Here is a 27,391-nt window from a genome sequence, read left to right as displayed (position 1 = left end):
ATATGCTATCTAGTTTGGTTATAACTCTTCTTCCAAGGAGTAAGCGTCTTTTAATTTCATGGCTGCAGTCACCATCTGCAGTGATCTTGGAGCCCAAAAAATAAAGTCTGATGCTGTTTCCACTGTTTCCCCCTCTATTTCCCATGAAGTGATGGGACCAGATGCCATGATCTTCATTTTCTGAATGTTGAGCTTTAAGCCAACTTTTTCACTCTCCTCTTTCACTTTCCTCAAGAGGCTTTTTAGTTCCTCTTCACTTTCTGCCATAAGGGTGGTGTCCTCTGCATATCTGAGGTTATTGATACTTCTGGCAATCTGGATTCCAGTCTAATGGGACAGACACACAGGTGAATTAACGACCACCATGCTAGTTCACCTATGTGTCTGTCCCATTAGACTGTAAAGCTCCTGAATCGTGGGTCAATTTTTACTCATTTTTATGTTTTAAATATAAATACATAGCTATGTCTGTCATTCATCGAGGGAAGTAAGAATTAGAAGGTTCAAAATCATGGACACATTAAGCAGCAACAGTTTTTAAAAGAAGGTTGTTGACAATTTCAGATGCTGCTCATAGACTGCAGAAGATGAGTGAGAAAGAAATGAAAGACCTCTAAGGTCCCTTCTGGTTATTGGTTTCTTCTAAGTCAGGCTTCTCTTAAAGGACAGTGGCTTTTTTTTTTAATCCGTGTTTTCTGTCTTCAAAAGTTTAGCAGGAAGATTTGCCTCTTCTCTTCCAAGGAACACAAGAAGTTTTTTGAACATCCATTCTTCCTAAATTTGCCTTCATTAGCGAGAGACTTATTTAACAGTAAATATTATTACTTTATTATTACCACCTATGTTGATGCTGTTCCTACCTGGAAAATCTGTTGATGGATTATCCCTTGAGATTTGAATGGTTAAACCTGCATTGATGTATTTGATACTACTTGAAAAATGATTTGTCCATCGTCATCAATGTAATAGCTTTTGCCAGGGCTTCTATCTCTAACCTTTCCAATCCTCTGTCCAGAAAAGAAGAGTCCTGGGGAGCTTTTAATTTTTAATAGACTGTGGAACAAATTTACCATGATTCTTCATTAATTATTTATAATGTCAAACAGAAGATGAAAGACTATTATTTTAACAGATATTATACAGTAGAATATGAAGAAAAGGAACTATAAGAATGTAGGATTTATGAGAATTTTTAAGTTATCTTTTACTTAAGTCACTTTGATATAAAAGAGTATTTGCCTGCTTTGCAAAATAACATGTAGAAGCATAAAGAACTGTATTTTCATTCAGTTCTTGATGAGACTGATTTTGTCCTAAATAAATGATTGTCTTGATATCTGCCTTGATAACACTGATAAATAGATATACATACAAGAATCATCGTTTTTGTACCCCTTTACTTTCAGACTCTTACAAGTTCTTTTACTTGCCATGATCATTTGGAGTGGGATAGCCTATCTTTTCTACCTCTTTAATATCCTTTACATACTTGAGTCAACTTTCATATCTTTAGCAACAGTAGAATGGTTATACAGAAACTTAACATTACTTAGAGAAAGCTCTCAGGGACATGATGATTGTGTGTAAAGAAATGTGCAAGGATTGCTTTGGAGAGTTCTAGACTGTATTTAAAGGAGAAGGCGATGGCACCCCACTCCAGTACTCTTGCCTGGAAAATCCCATGGACGGAGGAGCCTGGTGGGCTGCAGTCAATGGGGTCGCTAAGAGTAGGACACGAATGAGCGACTTCACTTTCACTTTTCACTTTCATGCATTGGAGAAGGAAATGGCAACCCACTCCAGTGTCCTTGCCTGGAGAATCCCAGGGACGGGGGAGCCTGCAGGGCTGCTGTATGGGGTCGCACAGAGTTGGACATGACTGAAGCGACTCAGCAGCAGCAGCAGCAGACTGTATTTAAAAAGAGGGAACACAGGCTTTTGTTTTAAATTATTGCTTTTGGAATCTGTTTCAGCAGCTCATTATTAGTGCACCTGAATATACATGCTCTTGAATACAATGGTGGATTGTTCCCCATTTTATTTGTCATCTTCCCCTTCCCTCCAGGGCTTATGACTAAATTCATGATGCACATGTGATGTGACTTTAACCAATTATTTCAGAGCTCAGCTTTATTTTATGCGATACTGTGATTCTAGAGGGCTTTTGCAGTTTTTTACACCACTTTGTCCTTTTTCCTTTTCCCCCTCTGGCATTTAAGTTTTGGGTCTTGGATTTACCACATTTATTTTTTCTCTTGCACCTCCATTCCTGACGCTTGCTTCTTTTCTGTTACATTCCCATTGAGATTATGACACTTCTCATCATCTTGCATTTTCCATTCCATCTCCCTCACTAGATGATTTTTATCTTCTAAATATTTCTTTAATCTATTCATTTCTCTCAATGACACCACTCTAGTGCAAACTGTTTAGGCTCAAATTTTAATTGCATAATTATTCATACATCCCCTCTTTCTCTGTGCCTTTATCCCCACTCATTTCTCTATGATTCACATGGTTCCTGACACTTGCAGGAGCAAATTCTTATGAGGACCCACGTTTTCTCTTAACTTGAAGGAAAATGGTGTTTTAATTCCCCATATAGTCAGAGACAAATTCTTCATTAAACGAAGAGAGTGATGATTGCTGAGGGAGAGCATATAGCACTTTAAACATAAATCATAATACCAGAACACCAGTGGTACTGGAAAACTCAACTCACTTCTGTTTTTATTTGAGAAATGGGAAAGATAGACGAATGGGAGCACTAGATGCCTGGAATATTAGGGTACTTTATTTACGTTGCATATGTTTCATGAATTATTATGATAATGTGATTATTATTATGGTAATAATATTATTATGATGATAATACCAAATGTTTTTGTTTTTATTGATGATCTCTTAATGGGCAATAAAACTGCTTTGCATCTGTTAGCAAATAAAGATTGTACAGGAAAAATTATTTTTTATTCTTTATGATAATAAACATTTAGTCATGGTAGTATACCATTCTCTTTTACTAAACCTGTCTGCCATCTCTGCACACATATACACATAATAAAAAGTATTCTGATCTGTCCTAACTCCTGGATTTTTCCATCTCCCAAAGGGGTGCTTTCTGTTACAGAATCCTGACACACCAGGAACCCACAGTGTGAGTTTGGATCCCCATGGGAGGATGGCGGGTGTTCTCTGCCACCAGTTTAGGCAACAATAACAGGATCCACATTATAAGTGAAAGTTTTAAAATTTCAGGCACTTGCAGTAGTAAAGGACTTTGAGGGACTCTGACCTGTACCAACTTGTATACTGTAATAGTTAGAAGACATACAGTTAATGGAATGTGGTCATATCTTTGGAGCAGGTATTACATAGGAGACACTTATTTGACAGCATGTGAGTTTCACTAGTAGAAGCAGAAAAAAATGATTAGAATGTTTAAATTTCAGCTTTATTCAGATATAATTGACATAATTGTAAGACATATAAAGTATGCATCATGGTGATTTGACATATGTATACATTGTGAGGAGAAATTAAAATTAAAGTCAATATTTGGCCCTAGTTGGAACAGTTAATTTAATGGATTATTTGGTTGATGTATATATGAAGTATATTGTTTTTTCATTTTCTTCCTCTAATTTTTGCAGGCATGGCTTTGTATAAACATATATGATCCCACCGGGGCTTTCCACATGGCACTGGTGGTAAAGAACCTGCCTGCCAGTGCAAGAGATGTAAGAGACATGGGTTCGATCCCTGGGTCAGGAAGATCCCTTGCAGGAGGGCCTGGCAACCCACTCCAGTATTCTTGGCTGGAGAATCCCATGAACAGAGGAGCCTGGTGGGCTACAGTCCATGGGGCCACAGAGAGACACGACTGGAGCAACTTGGCATGCATGCATGCATGTGATCCCACCATCTAGAGATAACCACTCAGCAAAATGGCATATATCTTTTTAGATTTTTGTTGTTTTGTGGAATCTTATATGTTTATACATTTTCTTTAACAAAATTGGGAACATGCTCTTATAGATTATTTAACACACCAGTGTTTTAACAAGATATTTTTCTTGATACAGTAAAAATAATGAGATAAAATTTTAAATTTAATTGTATTCTATGTAATAAATACATATAAATTAACTTACGATTACAAGTTTACAGAACTGTTAGGACCAATAGAAAATTATGAGTTGACTAAACACTTCAACTGCGTTTAAAAATCGGGACTATCTGTATTCTTTTGTAAGTTCGATGTTTCCTTTTTGTAAATATAAGATGCTGTATATTGGCGAATTTAAAGTTGCTTTTGAGGAAATAATTTTTATTATATTATAAACTACAGTAACTCAGTTTTAGCATTAATTGTAATTTTTAAAGTTGTTATTCTGTTTTTCTTCCCAGATCCAAGTATTTTAGAACATGCTCAAGAGGTGAGCACTTAACTATAGAGGTAAGTAGTGTTGTAAATCTGATTGGATAAAAGTACCTTGAGAAGGGCAAGAGGGACTTTTTTTTTTTAATTAAGGGGGAAGGATGTGGACCTAAATTTAGTATGGACTATTGATATTTCAGTATTATCCATGCTGGTGAAGAAGGAAAGAATTGGAGTGGTGGGGGAAGTGTAAATGGGGAAAATAAGTTTGCAGAAGACTAAGGTCCTGTTCTTCTAACAGAATTGCTTAAGAGAGAGTGTTTTTGTGTTTTGTTTTTGTCTTTTCTGCCCTGCACAACTGAGGTTGAGGGTACTCTTGTATCAGTTACAGTGGCTTAGTAGGCTATGAGTCTAGACATCATTGGCCTGTCCTAGTAGAGGTGTGACAGAATCAAAGCAGCAAGTTGATTTGAAGCAACTCTACAAAAAGAGTCACTGAGTTGATTATTCTTTGTTCTGTAAAACATAATGACAGAATCCGCCATTTGCTCAGACCCTACTATGCCCCAGGCTTCACCATATAGTTTATCAGTGTCATTGCACATTCTTGCTACAATTCTGTGGAACAGGTGGATGTCACCTTGCTTTATGGGTGAGAATCAGAGGCTTAGACAGGAGAAGAAATTGGACTACATTACAACACTTATATGTGGCAGAACTTATACCCAATCTACAACTGCCTTTTATATAAAATAAAGAAACATGTGAACCAGGAATTAGGTTTGTTTGTTTGTTTTTAATAAATTAAAAACTGGCACAAAATATAAGTTCAAAGTAATAATGCTAAACACTTTAAAGTCCTCACTTTAGATTCTTGTAGTTTATAAACATTTTGAATTCACTGTTTCCTGATCTTTAAACAACAAAAAAAATATTAACAGTTAAATACATTTTCTTTTCTTTCAAGTAGTCACATATCATATTATTTCTATTTAAAGTATAAATATTTTCATAATATAATTTAACATGATGACTTTCATTTGGTCTTTTGACATGATAGCATTCATCACATTATGATCAAAGTTTTTACATTTGTATCTCTAGAAAGACACTGTATTTAGAAATAGCAACTACCATCTTGATTTTCAGTGAATCATTATATGAATGAATGGATGAATAAATAAAAACATAAGAGAAATTCTTGAATATCTTTTAGTTCTATTTCTTGAGGGACTTACAATATTAAATAATTCTTTCTGAACTCAGGTGAATTAGGAAATTCTAGCAGTGTGGACTTAAAAGATCCATGAAATAGATAATTCACCTAGTTCAGATGAAAGTTTTGGTGTATAAGTTTCTGATTTATGTAGAAAATTGCTGTAATTTTCCATTCTTTTTAATAAAAGTCATAAATGATGTATTCTTGTCTTGGCTATCTTGTTTAATAAATCAAATGAAATGGTGTATAAAGAGATACATTACTTATATTTTATCTTATAAAATAAAGGTATATTATTTTTGAAATGAAAAAATAACTTAAAATTTTTTGTGAGACATGTACCTTACACAAATATTCATCCTAACACTTTCTTTCTTGTTGTTTCAGTTTGAGAATCTAGTAGAAAGTGATGAAGTAAGTATTTTCACAGTAGTAGATAATCCAATTTGTTCTCATAGAGCATCTCACTACTTCTGACAGTTATTTTTTAACATTTTCATTATGTTATCTTTTCTTTTAGAATTTTTAACATTTTAGTTCTTAGTTTTACTTTTTAGTCCCTTATTTCCTTCTCTTACTAATTTATATTAGCAAATTATTCAGAATTTTCTATGATGAAACATATGTAACACAGCCTGTGTATTACATATGTATATACAGCCTCTGTAAAATATCACATATGTATATAATATATATAGTTTCATCTATCATTTATATATGTGTTTATATATACATATATTTAAAACAGGTTTTTACAATATTCTGTAGAACTTGAGGAACTTTAAGAAAAGATATTTCTAACATTTTGCCACTAAGTAGGTTAAATTCCTCAATGATCCAGAGTAAACCATTCTTTGACCCATCAGATCAGATCAGATCAGTCGCTCAGTCGTGTCCAACTCTTTGCGACTCCATGAATCGCAGCACGCCAGGCCTCCCTGTCCATCACCAGCTCCATAGTTTTCACAAATTTCTGAGGGTAGAATTTATATATGTTTGTTTTACAATCACTTTCTGACTTTAGCCATTCTTTTTATCAGTTTTCTTTTTGTTTATTTTTACATTTCACCTCATCTAAAAATCAATTTTAAGATGTATACCAAGTACAGAAATGTTAAAATGGAAAAAAAAAGTACGTTTTAGAATTAGTGCAATGTGGTATATGTTTCTTAGGCACTGGTATAGTTATAGAGTTTTAGTTTGTGTGTTAATTTCCATCTTTACTAATTATATGAGTTTGTGCAAATTGCTTAACCTTCCTTGAGCTTCTCACATCTCTAAAGTGAATGCATATAGAAGAGCATTGCGGGTTTTGTCTTTCTTTATCATTTTTGTTTTCTGAGGAAAGAGGAAAATATATTACATCAAATTTAAATTATTCTTTAGCCCAGCATTTCCCATAGTGTGTACACGATACTAGTCTCAGTATAAATTAGCATTTTAAAGGTTCTGAGAAGAACTCTTAAAGAAATTGCTAAAGAACTGTTAAAATTATTTCAACTTGTCCAATTTAGCATTTCCCAAATTAATTTGGGTATAAATCCATTTTTAAAATAGTAATACATATTTATTATCATCTGATAGAACATATTTGAGAAACTCTTTTAACCTTTTGTTTTCCCAGTAAAATTTCTCCCAAATAGTTTTAATGTTTCATAGAATCTAGTTTCTTTCCCTTTTCAGAAGTAACTTTAATTTTGTGTATTTTTTTAAACAAACACTTACCATGGTATTTTTAAAGTTTCTGACAAGTACTAAATGTAAGAGTTCTCTTAACCTTCAATACAATTCATCCTCACATTTTATTACATTTTTTTAAAAAAGAATGTGATTCCTTGTGTTTTCCTAAGGCACGTTTTGTTGGTTTGAGTTTGTCTGCTGACCAGTCTGTTCCTCTCTCATGTCATAGTGTTTGGTTTAATTGAATGTCATGTCCTGCTTTGTAGTGCTTTTTCCTAAGTTGATGTGACCATTTGGAATTTTCTTTCTGCAGTTACTTAGTCATATATTTTAGTTGTGGGAAGTGAATAGCTCAGATATGTAAGAAATGCATAAATCCGTGGTAATTATGTTCTATAAAGTTGTCATGAATGCTCAATTAGTGAATACCAGAACACTACTCCTAGGGAAAATACAGCATCATCTTCCTGCAAGCTTCTGATCACCTTTTTATCAGCTGAACAACGTATAACCTTGTTTTGTGTTTCTGTTTGACATCTTATTTTTAATGTATACTATTGATTCATTAACTTTGAACTGACTATGCACAGCACTTAATAATTTATGCCTGAATGTAGCTTATCAAACACATATATTTTCTCCATAAACTATATCATAACTTCTCGTGTGATTAGGAACAATAGATAGCACTTTAGCACTACACATGGGGGTCATTTTAAACAGCAAAATCAGCAACCAAAAAAAGCACAAAAAAGTGGCACTGTGTAGGCTGCAAAGAGGGCACCCAGCAAGTGCTGACGCAGGGAGGCAGAGCGTCGCCTTCTGCTTGAGCTGGGGATGTGCACATCAGGCAGCTTGGATTGCTGCTGCTCTGGTCATGCTCATGAACGACCACAAGAGTGCAGCGAGTATTGGTTTTGATGTTACAAATAAATTTTAGCTCATTGGTGAATTTGCAGTTTTGGAATCTGCGAATAATGAAGATCAGTTGTGAACGATCAGAGCATAGAGAGTATCTGTCTAGTACCATCTTGAACCCAGAAGTTCATTTGATATATAGTAAATATTTGTTATTAAAAAATTGGGAAATGCTCAGCAATTGGTTGCTTTTTAATTAAGATAGATATTAAAGTAAATTCTGCCTTTGAGAAATAGTAAAATGTTAAAGCTTTTTATTTAGTAATGAAATCTGTTAAAGATAGATAAGCAGAAAATATTTCGACTAAATAAAAATTTTATTGGCTTGCCTTAAATAGAATTCAGCTAGTAAAATTTGTGTAATTGTTTAATTAATTCTTGTACAGGGAGAAAGCCCAGGAAGCAGTCATAGGTAAGGCGTTTTGTTTTTTTTTTAAACAAACTACTTCTGTGTAAACTATAATAAGCTTCTAAAAATCCAGGCTGTGTCATCTGCTTGCTTTGAGGCATTGAACAGTTTACATTTCAGGACCTTGGTTATTTCTTTCTATAAGATTGAGATAAATAATAACATTTCAAAAGATTGTTTTAAACATTAAAGATTTTAATGTGCTTAAGTGCTTTCTTATTGAACCTAAGTTTTTATGTATATTTTAGTTTAAAAAACTATATTAATATCGATAAGTACATTTCTTTGAATTTTTTTAAACTTTATACCCCTTTTCCTTCCTTAATGACATTCTGAAACTTGTTTTACTAATCATGTTTTTCACTTTGTATAAATAATACCTCAAAACACTAAAAAAAAAAAAAAAAAAGCCCAGCAGAAGTTAGGGCTAGAGGAACAAATGTAGGAGGAGACATTACTATATACAGCGCTGGTTAAAACCATGATAATTTTCAAGACCTAAGGCCTGGCGTGCTGCGATTCATGGGGTCGCAAAGAGTTGGACATGACTGAGCAACTGAACTGAACTGACTGAAGGTTGGAGAAGATGAGCAGGTGGGGTGGTTGGATCATGGAGAGAGAACATTGGTTTAGCAGTTTGAGGATTGAATAGACAGACACTAGAAGAGGATTCAGAAGACAATCAAGGAGCAGTGGGCAAAAGCCATCAGGAGAGCATAGAAAGCCAGGAAGGAGGTAGAGACAGACTGACAGACAGATGGAGGGGAGGGAATGGCCAGCATTGCCACGGAACATGGAAGTAATAGTATAAGGACTTAAAACTGTCTATTATATTTGGCAACATAGAAGCCATTGATTACCTAGTAATGAAAGCAGACTGCCATTTTTTGATGAGAGAATGGGAAGTAAGAACATAGAAGGTAAGAGAAACACAGTAGTTAAGAGCAAGGAGCTAGACTACTTGGGTTCAGATTCTAGCTTTGCCATGAACTATATGACTTACTTTGACATAATCTGTCTTTGTCTCATTTCCCTTATCTTACCTACCTTATAGGGTTGTTGCAAGAGTTAACATTAGTATATGTAAAGCACATAAAAGAGAACCTGACATATAGTAACTGCCAGATGTGTTATCAATCAAACTTAATTTCAGACGTTTTGGCTGAAATGGGAAAGAGAGGGAGCAGTAGTTAGAGATAGGTATGTGAGTGAGTGAAAGTCGCTCGGTCGTGTCCGACTCTTTGCGACCCCATGGACTGTAGCCTACCAGGCCCCTCCCTCCATGGGATTCTCCAGGCAAGAATATTGGAGTGGGTTGCCATTTCCTTCTCCAGGGGATCTTCCCGACCCAGGGATCGAACCCAGGTCTCCCACATTCCAGGCAGACGCTTTAACCTCTGAGCCACCAGGGAAGCCAGAGATAGGTATAGATCAATTGAAAGTTTTTCCTTCTTTCTTCTTTCCTTTCTTCCCGTCTTCACAAGGAAGAGAGGTGAAAACAGATAGGAAGAGTAGACTTAAGAAGAGAAGTGCTAATTGATGGTGCAGCACCCCACAGAATTCTCTGGAGTGGGGCTGGGATAGGAGTAGCACCAGTGACTAATGAATCAAGTATAAGCAGGCTGGGTGACCCTGAACAAACTAAGAATGCGACTTGTGTAGAGGAAAGAGAGGAGAGAAGGGAGGATAGACCGAGGTAAGAGGAGCACTGGCAAGAAATTGAGGGATTTGATGGTTGGAGACATGTTTCCTCATGTCTCATAGTGGGGTGCAATTGACTTCTAAGAGAAGAGTTTTCATGAGGAACTTAAAGAGCGTGTATGTGAAGATTTTGAAGTAATTAGAATAGTATATGCGAGGAAGTTGGCCGCGTATAAGTAAAGGGTTATTGCTGGGGGCAGAGGCCCAGGTGTATGTTTGATTTTTTCTAGCAGCTCTCGGCAGGAAGAGCTAATCTTGGAAATGATCTAGAGTCAGAGAATGAGTAATCTGGGTGAATAAGGCACAAAGAAGGTTATGCAAGAAGGTGAATGTGTGGGTAAGAAAGTACTTCAGATTTGCCATGGGATCCATGTTGGTTGTAAGTGAAGTGAAGCCAGAAGATGATCAGGATAGATAAACAAGAGAGAAAAGGGAAGGATCAAGGGCCTGAGGTGGCCAGGGGGATTGAGCAGGATAAATAGGAGGGCAGTGGGTAAGAGAGTTAAGAATTCCAGAATGACATGAGGGCTGATATCAAGAGTATAGTGTACTGAGGTTTGTATTTTACGATGCACATCTTGGGATATGGTCAAAAAGAACCAGAGCCAAAGTAAAAGCACATGGAGTCCACGTTTCTTTAAAGTTGATTGTAGTGCTAAAAAATACTCTTGATAGTATGTCATCTTCAACTTACGTACCAAATTAGTACATTAAAAAAAGTATTAGAATGTATGATTTCTTTTTTTTAACTCTTAAGAGTTGAAATCAGCATTGAATTGCTTTAACACATTTTGACAGTAAAATTTCAGAATTTCACTGATTTTGTGAGTGTTTTATTTAAACTTGAACTTATCAGCACTTTTTTTTTTTTTTTTTTTCTTTCTTTCTCTTTTTCTGTGTAGGCCTCTTACTGAGGAAGAAATTGTTGACCTGAGAGAGAAGCATTATGATTCCATTGTTGAAAAACAGAAAGATCTTGATATGAAAATCCAAAAAGAGGTAATTAGTCTTATGTTGCTTAATATATTTTATCATGTCTCTGTTTATAGGAGAAAGGTGTTATTAAATAATATATTGCATATGAATAGTCATTGGACCTAAATTTAGATATACGCAGATGAAAATTATTTAAAAGTTAAAAATTATTCCAACCTATAATAATTTGGCTCAGTTTGGTTTATCAGCAATCATATGCTGCCAGTAAGTGAAGAGAATACATCCTTCTGAAAATGATCTTCTGAACTCACAATTAGGCCCTGTGGTAAAATACCTGAACCTTCGTGTTTAAAACTAACATTAAACAATGATTGTGTTTCACAATAAATGGTTCATTTTTTTAAATCTTTCTGTTAGTCTTGGACTTAATTACTCTTAATAAGTGAACCAAGTACTTCTAACAATCATAAATGTTCTATTTTAGTATATTTACAGAAATGGCCTATAATTAGTTTTGCTATTCATTAAACTAAATGGAATTAGTCATATTCCATTATACATTTAAAAATAGTCTGTTTAGTACCTGTTTAATACTAAATTATTTGCAATTAATGATTTCAACAGTGTTAAGCTACACAATAGATGCTAATATTAGGCTAAAGAAAAATATTGTGTTGGAATTTGATTTTTAAATTTGATTTGACTTGCAACAGATTATCACTAAAGCAGTTTGTATGCTACTATGAATGGCAGGAACTTAAATTTGGGATTAATTTTTTAATGATAGTAATAAAATTCAGGACACATGTATTAATATGACATGAACTTTGTGAAAGCTTACTTCACTTTGGTAGACAATGATATGATTGACCTTAGTTTTGAAGACCTTGAACTAACAAGGGCCCAAACAATAAACTAAGTAGGGTGATAGGCATTGGAATGATTGTTGAGAATGAAGATCACCGCATATTCTAAAGAAAGAAACAGTCTTGTATTTATGCAAACAAGATGCTCTACTTTATAACTCAACTTCTAAGAATTCTGTAACATGTTTGATACTATTTGAAATACTTTGTAAAAAGAGAAATTGAAATAGATCACAAAAATTTCAATTCTATTATGCTTTGTAGAGCTCAATTCTTTTTTAATAATTTCTTTTTATTTTATAAATAGAAACATTTTATTTTTAGAGCAGTTAGACAGGTTCTGATTTTCGTTAATCCTTATTGTTTTGTTCATGTACAGTTAGCCTTACAAGAAGAGAAGTTAAGACTAGAAGAAGAAGCTTTATACGCTGCACAGCGTGAAGCAGCCAGGGCAGCAAAGCAGCGAAAGCTCTTGGAGGTGAGGGGAAAGGACCCCAGCATATACTTAGGGCCGCTTTTCTCCTGATTTTCTCTGACAGATCTTAGTCGGGACACTTTTCCCCCTAGAATCAAGGGCTTCTTGTTAACAATGAATGTATTTATTCCTACACTCTTAGGGATTTTAAAGGCAAATTAGTGGGTCTTTAACAACTAGAAATAGCATCAAATTTTATACTTGACATTGACTATTGTTTGGCTTTAAATTAGGAGAAGCTAATTCTTGTTAGGGTTTCCCAGGTGGCTGCATGGTAAAGAATCCACCTGCCAGTATAGGAGACACAGGTTCAATCCCTGGGTTGGGAAGATCCCCTGGAGAAAGAAATGACAACCCAGTCCAGTATTCTTGCCTGGGAAATGCTATGGATAGAGGAGCCTGGCGGACTACAGTCCAAGGGGTTGCAGAAGGTTGGACACCACTTAATGACTGAACAATACCAATTCTTCTTTATCCCAAAGAAGAAATTTACTTTTCCAAAATTCAGTATTCTTCTGGAAAAACAAATATACTCTTCAATGAAACACTGCAAAACTGACCTTTATATACAATTTCTGCAGCATTTTTAAGTTTATTGTGAATTTTTTCCCCCCACCAATTTCTTGAACTGTTAAGAGTTTCTCATGCTTCCTAAAATTGGAGTAAGCTAAGTGGTTTCACCACATAGGAATACTATATTTTTCATCTTTGTACTTTTGTCTTTGGGAAATTGACAATTTGGGTCTTGGGAAACCTTTGGCATATCATCAGAGAAAACAACAGTTTTATCACAATTTACCATGTGGTATTCAAATATGGCATTCTCATAATGCCAGACAAGCTTCATACCAGACATTTATGGAGCCCTGGCAGGAACTGTTTGGATTCGTTTACATGTTTTACCTTATTTAGTCCTCACAACAATCCTGGGAGAAAGACAGTGTTTTTAATCCCCATTTCACAGGTGATGAGACCAAGGAACAGAGATATTGAATAACTTAAGATCCTACAGCTAATAAATGGCAGAGCCAGTGTTCAAGCATCGCTCAGCCAGTTTTCTGCTCAGTGTCTTGCGCCGTCTTTGGCCCACATGAACTCTGCTGCGGTGTCAACTGAAGTGCAGAACAAGGATTATGTCACATAATAACTATTGTAACTTAGAGAAACTAAAAAGCCATGTATCATGTTTCTGTGTGACAAGTGCTCTCTCTCTTTCTCCTGTTTTCGGTGTTTTAACAGTTTAATCAGATTATATGAGGGAGTTTTATTTTGTTTAGTAAGTTCTAAGTAATGGAAAAGTTTTAAAATTAACTACCTTTTACTAAGAAAGTAAATTTTTTTCTGATTCTAATTTAACCATCTCTTTCTACTATAATTCTCTGCTGCTTGCTTTTAAAGACTAAAAAGGATTCCATATGCAGAATCTATTTGAGTTCTTGAGTTTTTTCTTCTTGAATAAGTAGATATGGGAACACATGCAGTCTATACAGCATACACTGACACAGAGGATACACATTATGCAAATTCACTTGATTTTCACAATAGCCCTGTGAATTTGCTAGGGCAGTGCTATAGCCATCTGTAATTTACAGACAAAGAAACAGAAAATATAGGACATGCCAGGGACACATGACTAATAACTGTCAGAGCCACAACTCCTGACAGGTTTTCTAAATCCTTTGTTTTTATTATTTCTGAGTAAACTCAGCCAGATCTTTTAGTTCTTTTATTGCTACTTATTTCACCCAGAATAGAACTTCTTATACTGTTTTAACTATTACTTTCTTCCTCCTCACCTTTCCAGTTATTAGAAGTTCTTAGGTGCAATAAGGAAGTTACCAATATATATCTTTAAAGTTATTTTTAATAGCCCTATGAATATTCTGACCATGTAAGGATTATACACTGAAAAATTAAGAGAAATTCTACCCTTAAATAAGATGATATAGAAGTGAACGATGATGAATTTAAGGAAAAAGACTTCAATAGAGTAACTGTTTAAGTTTTAAAGTTTTGGCATTTCATGAATAGTTTTAGAAAATATAATTTTACAGTAGAGTGATCTTGTGTCGCATTATGTTTCCAAAGCAAGAAAGGCAGAGAGTTGTGCAGCGATGCCGTGCTTCCAACAATGGAGAATATCAAAGGTAAATAATGAAACATACTTCTTCGCTTTGTGGTAGGAAATATTATTTCTAAAGAGAAAGCATTTCATCTCTGGATGTTTATATACATGTTCGTGTGTACGTGCTCCATAAAAAGAACAGTTGTTTCTCGAAGATACTGTCTTGTAAAATACTGAGAACATTTGTTTCTTTATATTGGAAAATCATCATCATTTATTTTAAATTGACTTTATTGCATTCTTAAGAGTGATTACATCTTTCGTATAGAATATGATGCAATAGCACATTGAAATACCTTTGGATAAATTGTTTATGCCTTTCTTGTTTTTGTTTTCCTTAGCTCTTTTCTTAAAATAAAGTTTATGTGTGATCATTTTTTAGAAGATGTAATTTCACTGTCACATTTCCAGGAGTGTTTCCTGCTCATCCAAAGAACCTCGTTCATGCTTCAGTAATGAAAATTATAGTTAGACTTATGGCTGAGCTTTGGATTTGACTTCAACACTAACCAAAATCTAACCAATATTATTTTCAGTTTATTGCTAGCACTAAGAAAAGACCTGTTTTGACTAGGGTATTCTGATTGTAAGTAATTATGAATTTGTGTGGGATATACCTTTTCTAATCAAAATGACATCATTTAACTTTAGCCTGCATTATGTTGTACTGACTATGAATATATTTTTAAAAATTCACTTTTATTACAGTCCAGGACCAGAAGATGACTTTGAATCTTGTTTGAGAAATATAAAGTCACAGTATGAAGTTTTTCGAAGTAGTAGTAAGTCTTTTAAAATATGTGGGTACATTTTAAAGTTACTTTATGCCATGTTAAACAGATAATTGAAGATCCTGACTCTGTTTTTCTCCAACTTCCTGCCCTTCAATTTGTGTTGCCCAAATAACTAGCTCTTAAATATACAGTTTTATTTTTAGTTTTTTAAAGGAGTTGGAGAAACAGAAACAAGCTCAGAGCTATAGAGAACAGATTTATGGTTGCCAAGGGGGAGGAGGGGTGGAGGAGAGATGGGGTGGGTGCTTGGGACTAGCAGATTCAAACTATTATACACAGAATGTGGAAACAGCAAGGCCCTCCTGTATGCACAGTGAATTATATTCTATGTCTTATAATAAACCATAGTAGAAAAGAATATGAATATATATATATATAAAACTCACTTTGCTTTACAGCAGAAATTAACATGACCTTATAAATCAACTATACTTCAATAAAATAAATTTTAAAATAAAAGGAGTTGGAGTAAAGAAAAATCTCAGGCTATTTTTATAGTTACGTATAGGGAGTCTCGGAGAAGGCAATGGCAACCCACTCCAGTACTCTTACCTGAAAAATCCCATGGACGGAGGAGCCTGGTGGGCTGCAGTCCATGGGGTCGCTAAGAGTCAGACACGACTGAGCGACTTCACTTTCATTTTTCACTTTCATGCATTGGAGGAGGAAATGGCAACCCACTCCAGTGTTCTTGCCTGGAGAATCCCAGGGACAGGGGAGCCTGGTGGGCTGCCGTCTCGGGTTGCACAGAGTCAGACATGACCGAAGCGACTTAGCAGCAGCAGCGTAGGGAGTCTGGCCCTCCTTTTTCCATTGAGTTCATCATATTTGAAAAATTTGTAATTCATTTAAATTTGTGTATTTACTGTGCTAGATGACAAAAAAAAAAAAGTAGAAAGCGGGGGAAACCATTTATACTATTTCTAACAGAAGCTTACCAATGTAGTGATTTCAGTAATTGTTTCTTACGATGTTAAACGAAGTAGTATTATTTGAAGAGAGATCATTATTGCAAAATAAATGGTTGTAGTAAAGGAGTATTGTGTCACTGCATCTAATTGGATTTGGTGTATATTCTAGGGCTCTCATCAGATGCCACAGTTTTGACACCAAATACAGAAAGCAGTTGTGATTTAATGACCAAAACTAAATCAACTAGTGGAAATGATGACAGCACATCTTTAGATCTAGAATGGGAAGATGAAGAAGGTATTTGAAATTTTTTATTTAATTTGTGTTAATTTATAGAAATCTGCTTTGTCTTTTACTTTCCTTAAACTAAAATGAATGTAAGGTCTTTAAAATTTCTTAGACTCTTATTGTATTAGTGATTATCATTTGTTGGTGAACTGTTTAGAAAGTTGCTTAATTCTTAATGTTTCTTGAGATTTAGAAAGAAAATGTTATTTTTCATTTTAAGATTTTTGTAATGCAGCCGCTTAACTCAGTAGGAATCACTGCCCCATTGTGAGCAACTGAATTAACTTTTTCTTCATAATGATGTGTGCTGCAGTCCATGGGGTCGCAAAGAGCTGGACACGACGGAGTGACTAAACTGAAATAAATACGCAGTTCGTTAGGTTTTTGGTAGTACAAAAGTCATAACACAGACGTGAATTAGAATTTTACTGGTATGTCTTTCTAGCTGTGGTACTTAAGATAGATTTCTTAATCTCTCTAAGCTGTAGTTCATCATAAAAAGGGAATTATAAAGCTGCTTTAAAGAATGATTATTCACTTATATACTGAGGGTCTAAAAAAACTTGGCACATAATAGGCATCTATAGGTATTTGAAGAAATGAAAACATGAATGTTGTGAGGATTAAATGAAATTTATGTAAAACCTCCAGCACATAGTGTGACACATAGCAAGTACTCAAAATTGTAGCTAAAATGTAGATTTTTTTAAAGCTTTTTCACTGAATAAGGCCCAAGCCTCTATTTTTAAGAAATATATTAGTCGCTCAGTCATGTCTGACTCTGCGACCCCATGGACTGTAGCCCTCCAGGCTCCTCTGTCCATGAGATTCTCCAGGCAAGAATACTGGAGTGGATTGCCATTTCCTTCTCCAATTTTAAGAAATAGGTAATCCAAAAAGGAAGAACCAATTGCAAAATATAGGACTTTAAGAAAAATCATAAACATTAAATATTTCATAGAATTTTGAGATGGAGTAGACCTTAGATATCCTTTAGACAAGCCATTTAGTTTTATCAATAGAGAAACTGAATAACTTTAGCAAAGATTGCATTAAGTCTTCTTCTCAACTAAACACCATTTCTCCAGCCCTATATTTTTCTTATTATTTAGATCCCAATTAGAAAATTTTAAACTTAATTTTATTTTAACAACTTGTTCAATTTGATCTAAAGACTTTTCAGGTCTTTTAATTGCTGATTCTGTCATCCTCGCTGTATGCTAATTAAATTTTTAGATAACATGACTTTCAAGGTTATTTATTATTCAAGTCATTATAATAGAATTATTAAACTAGACTTCATAGAGGACAGAACTCACTAGAAACCTTATGATGTACAATTCAGCTTCCGTTAGACATAGTATTATTCAATTAAAGACAAATCCTCAAAATTATATTAGTTCCCAGCTCCCATTTTTATCATGTCTACAAAGATGATGTAGTTTGCTAGGTTGAGTCTCTGATTTGGGGGGAGTCGTAACAGTGATAGATTAAATATATTTTTAATTATTGTAGGATTCGATTCTTTAAGCTCGGAAAACAAAATTGCTGAACGTGTCTAGGGAGTATTCTCTTACGCTCTCGTCCTTGATTTTAATTCTGTTCCCAGTGTGGATCCAACACACACAGATCAAGGCTCTTTTCTGTCCTCCCTCTCTTCGTTCTGCCAAAATGATGTTTTTTTCTTCCAAGATTTTTGCTACTTTCACTTTACTGACCAGTTTCTTTCTGTTCAGAATTAGATCTGGAACAGTTTCCCCTAGAAATCTCTGTTTTGTTATGCTAGAGTCAGAATAGCAAAAGAGCACAGACTTTGAAGCCCAAGCGAATGGAGTCACATTTTTGCCCCACCGCCCCTGCAGCTGTGTGACCACGGGTGAATCACTGTCCTTCTCCTGCCCTGCTTCCCTCAGCTTCAGAATGGGGTGTAGTGACCGTGCTGTGTGTGTCTTCATAGAGTGGTTGAGGACCAGATCAGCTTCTATGTGTCATTTGCAAACAGTGTTAACTGGAACCTAGTAAGTTCTAGAAATGTGTACATTGTTATCATTATCATTAGAGTTATTATAACTCTGGGAAATGAAATTGTCATCTAGGTAGGAAAGAAGTTTGGCCCACACACTAACTTGGCCATATAAGACTAATAGCAATTGAAACCCTCCATCCATTCTGCTTTACTTACAGTTTTTCAGAAGTTTCATCTTATCAGTGTTACATCGAAACCATCCTTTGTTGAGTGCTAATGTTCACTATAGGATTAGACTTTAACATTTCCCTTAAAAAGTCTTCCATAGGATTGATTATTTTTGAGAACTTGATTTAATTTTTAGGACATTTTTATTTTTGGCTGCACTGGGTCTTTACTCAAGATGCAGCTACTCTGTGGCAGTGCACCAGCTTCTCATCGTAGTGGCTTCTCCTGTTGCAGGGCATGGGCTCTCGGCACGCAGGCTTCAGTAGTTGTGGCTCACGGGCTTAACTGCCCCATGCCATGTGGGATCTTCTGGACCAAGGATTAAACCCGTGTCCCTTGCATTGGCAGGCAGATTCTTGGTTAAGAAGAATCTTAACCAAGGAAGATTGGACTTACTGGACCACCAGGGAAGTCCAGGATTGGTTTTTTTAAGTTAATTCACACGTCAAGCCTGATAGTTTCAGTCTTTTAATAAAAAGTTTTTAAATCTTCACTAAGATTTCTAATAACTCTGCCCATATAATAGGAATGAATCGAATGCTTCCAATGAGAGAACGTTCCAAAACAGAGGAAGACATTCTCCGGGCAGCACTTAAGTATAGCTGCAAGAAGACTGGAAGTAATCCTACATCAGCCTCTGATGATTCCAATGGGCTGGAGTGGGAGAATGATTTTGTTAGTGCCGAAATGGATGATAATGGCAATTCCGAGTATTGTGGATTTGTAAATCCTGTATTAGAACTGTCCGATTCTGGTCTAAAGCAATATGATTCAGATCAACAAAAACGATAGGAAAAAATTGTGTGATCTTGTTTATCAGTTATGACCAAATGTTACAAACCAACTAGAATGTATAAATGGTTGTGCTGAGCCTTTTTGTGAGGGGAGGTAAGAAATTGTTTTGTAAATGCTTTTTAGAAAGGAATAGGAATGATAGGCTGTATCTGAACTGCTTCAGAATTAAGTGCAATTTCATCATCTGCCTTCTGCTTTTCCAAAACAATTGAATGGTTCTGTCATGCTACTAATGAAATTTATTTAACTCTTTAGCAATCCTGTTTACTATTTGTTGCTTTTCACTTTTTAAAATAGTTTTGTTGATTTTACTTCAAATGCTTCCTTAATCCTGTTTCAGTAGCTAACTGTGAAAATATTAAGGCATTTTGTGTTAATTCTCAGCAGACATGAAGGGAGCATGAAGAGGGACTGCCAGATTCAGACAGATTAGTGTTCCCTTTTCCAGCATTATTTATTCCTATGACTTACTTAAATTATGTCATCTAATAGTAAGCACAATTAATTTGAGTAGATGACCCTAAAGAAAGCCTGAAATATCAGTTTCTTCCTACACTTACTGCATATCCTAGTATAAAAATGTTCATTCAGTCTGAACAAAGGATATGATACATTAAAATAATCTTTCAGAATTTGGACACTTGAAGTTACTATCAAAAGATATTTAAGAAAATACATATACTTAGGTTTTTCACTTCCTTTTCTGTGCCACTATAAATGAATGTTGCATTTAGTCAATTGATACATTGAATTTCTAGCTGTCATTTTTAAAAATTCTATATTTCCAGTGAATGGTCTTGAAAGATTTTACATGGAACATATTCTCTGTGCATGGTTTATTAAGAAAGGAAAACCTAAAAAAGATAATACGGGTATTTCAAAGTAAATAAAATCCTTTTTGATATGAAAGAATCTCATTGATTTCATTAAGCTTTCCTTTGCCTTGTAATACAAGGTACTTTAATAGGATGGAACTAAGTAAATCAATATATAACTGCATTTTATGATATACAATTAACTTTTTTTGCTCTAAAGTTTATGTATCAATTTAAGAGACCAAGGATATAGCACACTCTATTGCTTGTCTTGATTTTGCTGAGGATTGAGTATGATTTTAGTAAGCAAACTTTTTTCAATTTTTCCTTAGTGTTTTTTTTTTTTCTTGCAACAATGACAGTGCATGTTCTCAAAAATATAGGAAGGTCCAGATATAAATACTAACTTAAAGTTCTTGCCATACTTTAAAACACAATCATGTGGCCCTTTCAATATTTGAACAGCTGGGCCATGACATCTGTAGTTTTGTCTCCTTTTTTTAATCTCAGAAATAAATATGACACTCTAAATATGTAAATATATTAGGTAATGCTGTTATTTATGTCTCTTAACATAATTTAAGTTGTAGCTATGTCATTGGAAATATTTTAAAGATAATCTATATTCACCTTGCCTGTGTTATGCTTTTTAAAGTTTGTATACATAAGATGTATATTTTTGGTTTGGCATAAGCTACTATTGTAATTTTTCTTGGCATTTTGTTCATAAAGAATTTTTTGAAGGAATGGTGACTTCTCAAAGATTGTGAATAAACACATTTTTACATTTAAAAATAATAAATTATTTGATTATTACTAGTTTTACACCATAAACATGCAACAATTTTGACTCCTGACAGAGCTATTTTATTGAAGACAAAAAGGAATGAATTAGTAAAGCAGGATGGAACTAAAGTTGAAAATGTTTGTGTTTGAACTGCTAAGAAAAGGATATCAATTTATCAATTTTCTTGCTTTATATGTTTATAGAAAACACTAGAATAACATTCATTTATTCAGCAAATATTGGAGAATCTACTATATCCGGTAGGATGTTAGGAAGAGTGAATTTTATTTGATGTATAATAGGAAGCCACTAATTTTTGTAAGCCAGAGTGTGCAGTGATAAGATTTGCATATTTGAAAAATTCCTCTATGGGTGAATGTATGGTACTCCCAGTGGCACATGGAGTGGCTTGGATTGATAATTGCCGTAGGAATGCACAGTACATTAACTGCAGAGGTAGACCAACAAGATTTTTTTTCCAGTTTTATTGAGATGTAATTGACAGCACTATATGAGTTTAAGGTATGCAGCATAATTTGACCTACGTACCTCATGAAATGATTATCACAATGAATTTAGTGAACATTTATCGTGTTATACATATAAAATTAAATAGGAAAAAGTTATTTTTATTGTGATGAGAGCTTAGTATTTACTGTTTTAACTTTCATATATAACATACAGCAGCATTTACTTTATTTATCATGTTGTACTGCTGCTGCTACTGCTAAGTCACTTCAGTCGTGTCCGACTCTGTGCGACCCCATAGACGGCAGCCCACCAGGCTCCGCCGTCCCTGGGACTCTCCAGGCAAGAACACTGGAGTGGGTTGCCATTTCCTTCTCCAATGCAGGAAAGTGAAAAGTGTAAGTGAAGTCGCTCAGTCACGTCCGACTCCCAGCGACCCCACGGACTGCAGCCCACCAGGCTCCTCCGTCCATGGGATTTTCCAGGCAAGAGTACTGGAGTGGGGTGCCATTGCCTTCTCCGTCATGTTGTACATTATATCCCTAGTACTTATTTATCTTACAACTGAAAATTTGTAACTTTTGACTGCCCTCTTCCAACTCACCCTCCCCTTCCCCTCCACTGCTGTTAATCGCAAATCTGATCTGTTTTTTGTTTTGTATTATTTTTGAAGTATAATTGGCGTACAACCCTGTCAGTTCCTGTTACATAACATAATGATTTGGTATTCCTATTATACATTTCAGAATGATTACCACAGTAAATCTAGTTATCATCTGTCACCATACAAAGATATTATTACATAGTTATTGACTTTTCCCCACACTGTGTATTTCATACCCATTACTCATTTATTTTGCAACTGGAAGTTTTTACCTCATAATCTCTCTCGCCTATTTCTTTACTCCCTTTACCTACCCACCCCCACTTTGGGAACCAGTTGTTTATTCTCTATGACAGTTTTTGTTATGTTTGATTATTTGTGTTTTAGATTCCACATATAGTGAAATCACAGAGTATTCGTCTTTCCCTGACTTATTTCACTTAGCATCATACCCTCTAGGTCCATCCATGTCGTTGCAAAAGGAAGACTTTGTCCTTTTTTATGGTTGAGTGATACACACACATCTTTATCCATTTACCTACTGATGGGCACTTTGGGTGCCTCCATCTCTCTGCTATTGTAAGTAATGCTACAGTGAGCACTGGAGTGTATATCCTTTCTAACTAGTGTTTTTATTTTCTTCAGATAAGTATCCAGAGTAGAACTGCTGAATCATATCGTAGTTCTGTTTTTAATTTTTTGAGGAATTTCCACACTGTTTTCTGTAGTGGCTGCACCAATTTCCATCCCCACCAGAAGTTCACAAGTGTTCCCTCTTCTACACATCTATTCAGCTTGTTATTTCTTGTCTTTTTAATAATAGCCATTCTGACAGATGTGAGGTAATATCTTATTGTGGTTTTGATTTGCACTCCCCTAATGATTAGTGATATTGAGCATCTTTTCATGTGCCCGTTGGCCATCTGTATGTCGTCTTTGGAAAAACATCTTTAGATCCTCTGCCCCTTAACTGTTGGGTGATGCAGTCAGCATGGGGCCCTTGTGACCTTGCTCACTTTGCATATCCACATAGCAACACTCAACCATAGCCAAAAACACATCTTGACAGAAAGCCCTATGATCCTCCCTGGAACATGGCAAGACAGGCAGTCTTAGAGGAGCCACACAGGGCCATTTATCATCTGCCTCATATCTTGTAGAAGGCTGCCGTGAAGCAATTTCTGATCCCACTCGCTGGTTCCAGGGTGGCATGGGATTTCCACATTCAGGTACAGTATGTAGGCTAATAAAACTGTTTGGTTGGAGTTTACAGTTGGCCCCTCAATAACAGACCTACCCTCCACTTAAGGCATCTGTCATCCGGCCCCCCTGGTTCAGTGTCAGCTAGGGACATCCCTAGCGACCCGAGATGTGGGTCACTGACTCGACACTGGCCTTGCTTTTGCTGTCAGTGAGTAATAAACTCTCTAAATCTATTTGAGCTCATTGCCTCCCTACTGGCCAAGTCTGTGGAATGATGACAGCCAAACCTAGCGGCTGCAGCTAACTCTTGACAATAACTTCTGTTTTCTGACTTAGATGTAGTAGGAGGTACAGTATGAGAAATGAAAGTTCCGTTTTGGAAAGTTAAATCTGAGGTATCTATAAAAAACAGAAATGAAGATGTCAAGTAGGTGATGGGGGTATATGTGTGCAGCTTAGAGAATGGGTACAAGTTTAGGAGTCAGTAGTAGGAGAAGGAAATGGCAACCCACTTCAGTATTCTTGCCTGGAGAATCCCAGGGACAGAGGAGCCTAGTGGGCTGCTGTCTATGGGGTCGCACAGAGTCAGACATGACTGAAGCGACTTAGCAGCAGCAGCAGTAGGTGAATAGTAATGTTAAGTTATTATTCCAGCTGAGGTCCTCCTGAGGAAGCTGGCAGAGAAGCCCAACTAAGTGCTGACCTTTTAGAAGTCAGGGATAGAGAATGGGTCAGAAGCAGCAGATATGGGAGGAATTTGAGGAACCAAAGAACGGTGTCACCAGAGTCAGAAAAAGAGAGGAGTCAGTGATATCAAGTGTAACTTGGGCGCTGAGAGAAAGGACAGCTGCATCAGGTGGGTCTGGGGACAGGAATATTTGTTGCTTGTGATTATTTTTTCAAATGAAAGGATGGAAACTGAGAAGTATCTTGTAAGAGATGAAGAATACAGAATGGTCAGTGTAGGCAATTTATTTGAAAAGTTGCTGTCAGAGCAAGAAACGGGGTAACTGGAGGGTATGTGGAGTTGTGTGAGGGTTCAGATGCTAGAACTTTTAAAATGATATAATCAGGAATTACACCTGCTTTCACTTTTTTAATCCAGTAATTGGAGAAGTACATCTTTTTAGTACAGGTCCGAATTTTCATTTTACTTTAAAGATGTCCTAGTCATAATTTTAGAACACAGACATCTAAAAAAGACTATATCAAATATATTAATAGTGTTCTCCCATATTCATTTACTTGGTACCTCTGATTAATTATCTGGCAGTAAAGGAGGTCATGAAAGAGTTCAGTATCAAACACAGATTTCCGGTATCTGACTCTTATACCCTCAGGAAGTATTAAAGCTGAAAATGAAATTAAATTGGAAAAATGATATTAAATTTTTATGTGAGACTTTTAATATTACAAATTAAAGGAGTTCTTTCTGACACTCAGAAGTAAGCAGTACTGTCTTTTGTAATAAGTCTTTTATATGCAACCGCTAAATATAAGGGCCTGCTTGTGCTCACTGCTATTCATAATAACATGTACTATGTGTAACAGTGTGGTGAGGTCTCGCCATACTTTAGTTCAGTTGGTTTTCACAGAAACCCTTCACAGGAGGCACTGTTTCCTGCTTTCTCAGAAGAGGAAACTGAAACTCAGAGCTAATGACAAGTTACACAGGAAATGGTAGCTAAACCCAAGCAGTATGATTCAGAGCCCACACTCAGCACTACACAGAATTGTTTTTTTTGAGGCTTTTCTGAAGTTTGGAGGCTTTTTAACTATTAGACTAAGTCTGTCTTACTTTGGATGACTGAAAGATTGTTTTGAGATATAAAAATTCATATTATTGCAAAAAGGCATTTTGACTTAAGGTAAAGTTCCACGATCATTTTTTGGCCACGCTGTGTGGCTGGCAGGAGTCTCACTTCCCTAACCAGGGACTGAACCGGTATCCTCAGCAGTGAAAGCAAGGAGTCCTAACCACTGGACAGCCAGGGAATTCCCACGTCATACCTCATCTTGACTATCTAACCTCAGAAGTTACCTGTTTTAAAACGTTACCACCTTGAGCTTCCCTGGTGGCTCAGTGGTAAGGAATCCATCTGCCAGTGCAGGAGACCAGGTTTGACCCCTGCTCTGGGAAGATTCCCACGTGCCGCAGAGCAACTAAGCCCGTGCACCCAACTACTGAGCCCACGTACCACAACTACTAAAGCCCACGCACCCTAGAGCCCGTGCCCCACAAGTCGATCCACCGCAATGAGAAGCTCGTGCACTGCAACTAGAGAGGAGCTCCTGCTCACCTCAACTGGAGAAAAAGACCACAGAGCAACACAGAGCCAGCACCGCCAGGAATAAAACAGTTTTTAAAAAAATGTTACTACTTTGATACGGACTTTTGAGAAGTGATTCCGCTAACACTATTAAGAAAGGTGTTGTGTTTCCCTGCATCTTACAATGGTCTCTCAGAAGCAGTGCCAAGATGGCTCAGCTCTAGTCCCTCAGTGGCCTTCAACCCACAACAAAATGTTGAAACCAGAAACAGAACTAAAATTACTGCTTTCCTATTTTTTCCACCAGTGTCACTTCTCTAAATGCATTGCTTAAAAAGATACCACTGGCCAAATAAATATTTTTATCTAGGTTGAATAGTAGAAGGGTGAGTGATTGGACTTAGGGAAATTTTGTTTCAACTAGTAGCCCAGGGAATTCCAACCACAGCTTTTTAACACTCATCCTCCATCATCACTTGAGATGGAAGATCTAATTGTTTCAATCAGGGTTCAGAGAGTAAAAGAGTAACCTCACCTGTTGTTTTAACATAACAATTACTATAAGGAATCAAATAGATGTTGGAGAACTGAAAAAGTTAAAAAGGGCCATTACATAGAAAGTGAAAGTCACTCAGTCATGTCTGACTCTTTGAGACCCCATGGACTACACAGTCCATGGAATTCTCCAGGTCAGAATACTGGAGTGGGTAGCCATTCCCTTCTCCAGGGATCTTCCCAACCCAGAGATCGAACTCAGATCCCTGGCATTGCAGGCAGATTCTTCACCAGCTGAGCCACCAGGGAAGCCCAGATAACATAGAAGCAGCTACCAAAGATAAACACACAACATATGTAACTAGTGTTAACACTAGTTTCTCCTGGTAATAAAATACTAGCTCATTTTTCTACAAGGCCTACTAATTAAATACTACACTCATGTTAGAGCATAAAAGTAATGCTTCCCCAGATCAGTCAATGCTGTAGATAGCCGAGACAGAATCTTCTAGAATGTAGTTATATAATCATATAGCATATGAGACTTCACCATTGGAAAGCCCCCCTTGTCATAAAGTTTCAGGTTCAAGAAGACACTGCCTACAACACTGGCACCAATTTATACACCCCTCTACTTAAAGAGCCCAAGAAAAATCAGTCCTGGGACAAATGAGCCCTTGAGGATTGAAAATGTTTCACAACTTAGCTGCAGTGTGTAGTATCAGACACCAATATTTTTCTTCGCCCTCACCCCCAAACCATGTCATACCTTATCTAGACTGTCTAACCTCAGACCCCAACCCACTGTGGCCATTTGTTGAGAAAATGCTTTTCCTTTGCACATGATCACTGATTGGAGCAGCCGTGACTTAACGTGGCCTGAGGAGAGTTGATCCGTAGAATGGAGACCTGGCCGAAGCTGACCCTTTTTCTTTGGACTGGAATTGAGAGTAAGGCTGTCTTCAGGTGGCTGATCAGTAACATATGAAATCTGGGAGCTACTGTTGGCCACCTGCCGCCGTGTGGAGGTAGGAACAAAGGGAGAATGGAGCCAGC

The 27,391-nt window shown here is 36.1% G+C and overlaps 1 protein-coding gene across 3 annotated transcripts in view; it reads left to right on the top strand.

The window, feature by feature from the left end:
- Window positions 1-27,391, top strand: part of AP1AR (adaptor related protein complex 1 associated regulatory protein) — a 38,466-nt gene that overhangs the window by 7,504 nt on the left and 3,571 nt on the right. The window contains exons 2-10 of one of the 3 annotated variants that reach the window (XM_070372008.1): window positions 4,411-4,459; window positions 5,988-6,014; window positions 8,585-8,610; window positions 11,211-11,307; window positions 12,490-12,588; window positions 14,674-14,732; window positions 15,419-15,492; window positions 16,585-16,713; window positions 19,425-27,143. In XM_070372008.1, coding sequence (XP_070228109.1) covers window positions 4,411-4,459; window positions 5,988-6,014; window positions 8,585-8,610; window positions 11,211-11,307; window positions 12,490-12,588; window positions 14,674-14,732; window positions 15,419-15,492; window positions 16,585-16,713; window positions 19,425-19,690 — 826 coding nt within the window. In that variant the 3' untranslated portion in view covers window positions 19,691-27,143. Of the gene's footprint in view, window positions 1-4,410; window positions 4,460-5,987; window positions 6,015-8,584; window positions 8,611-11,210; window positions 11,308-12,489; window positions 12,589-14,673; window positions 14,733-15,418; window positions 15,493-16,584; window positions 16,714-19,424; window positions 27,146-27,391 lie in introns of those variants that run through there. The other 2 variants (XM_070372009.1, XM_070372010.1) reach the window with 2 other exon arrangements.

The sequence above is a fragment of the Bos mutus genome, chromosome 6 (genome assembly GCF_027580195.1).
Source record: "Bos mutus isolate GX-2022 chromosome 6, NWIPB_WYAK_1.1, whole genome shotgun sequence".
NCBI lineage: Eukaryota > Metazoa > Chordata > Mammalia > Artiodactyla > Bovidae > Bos > Bos mutus.
Note: the sequence above shows the minus strand (reverse complement) of the source record. Positions and strands in the feature narration are given on the sequence as shown.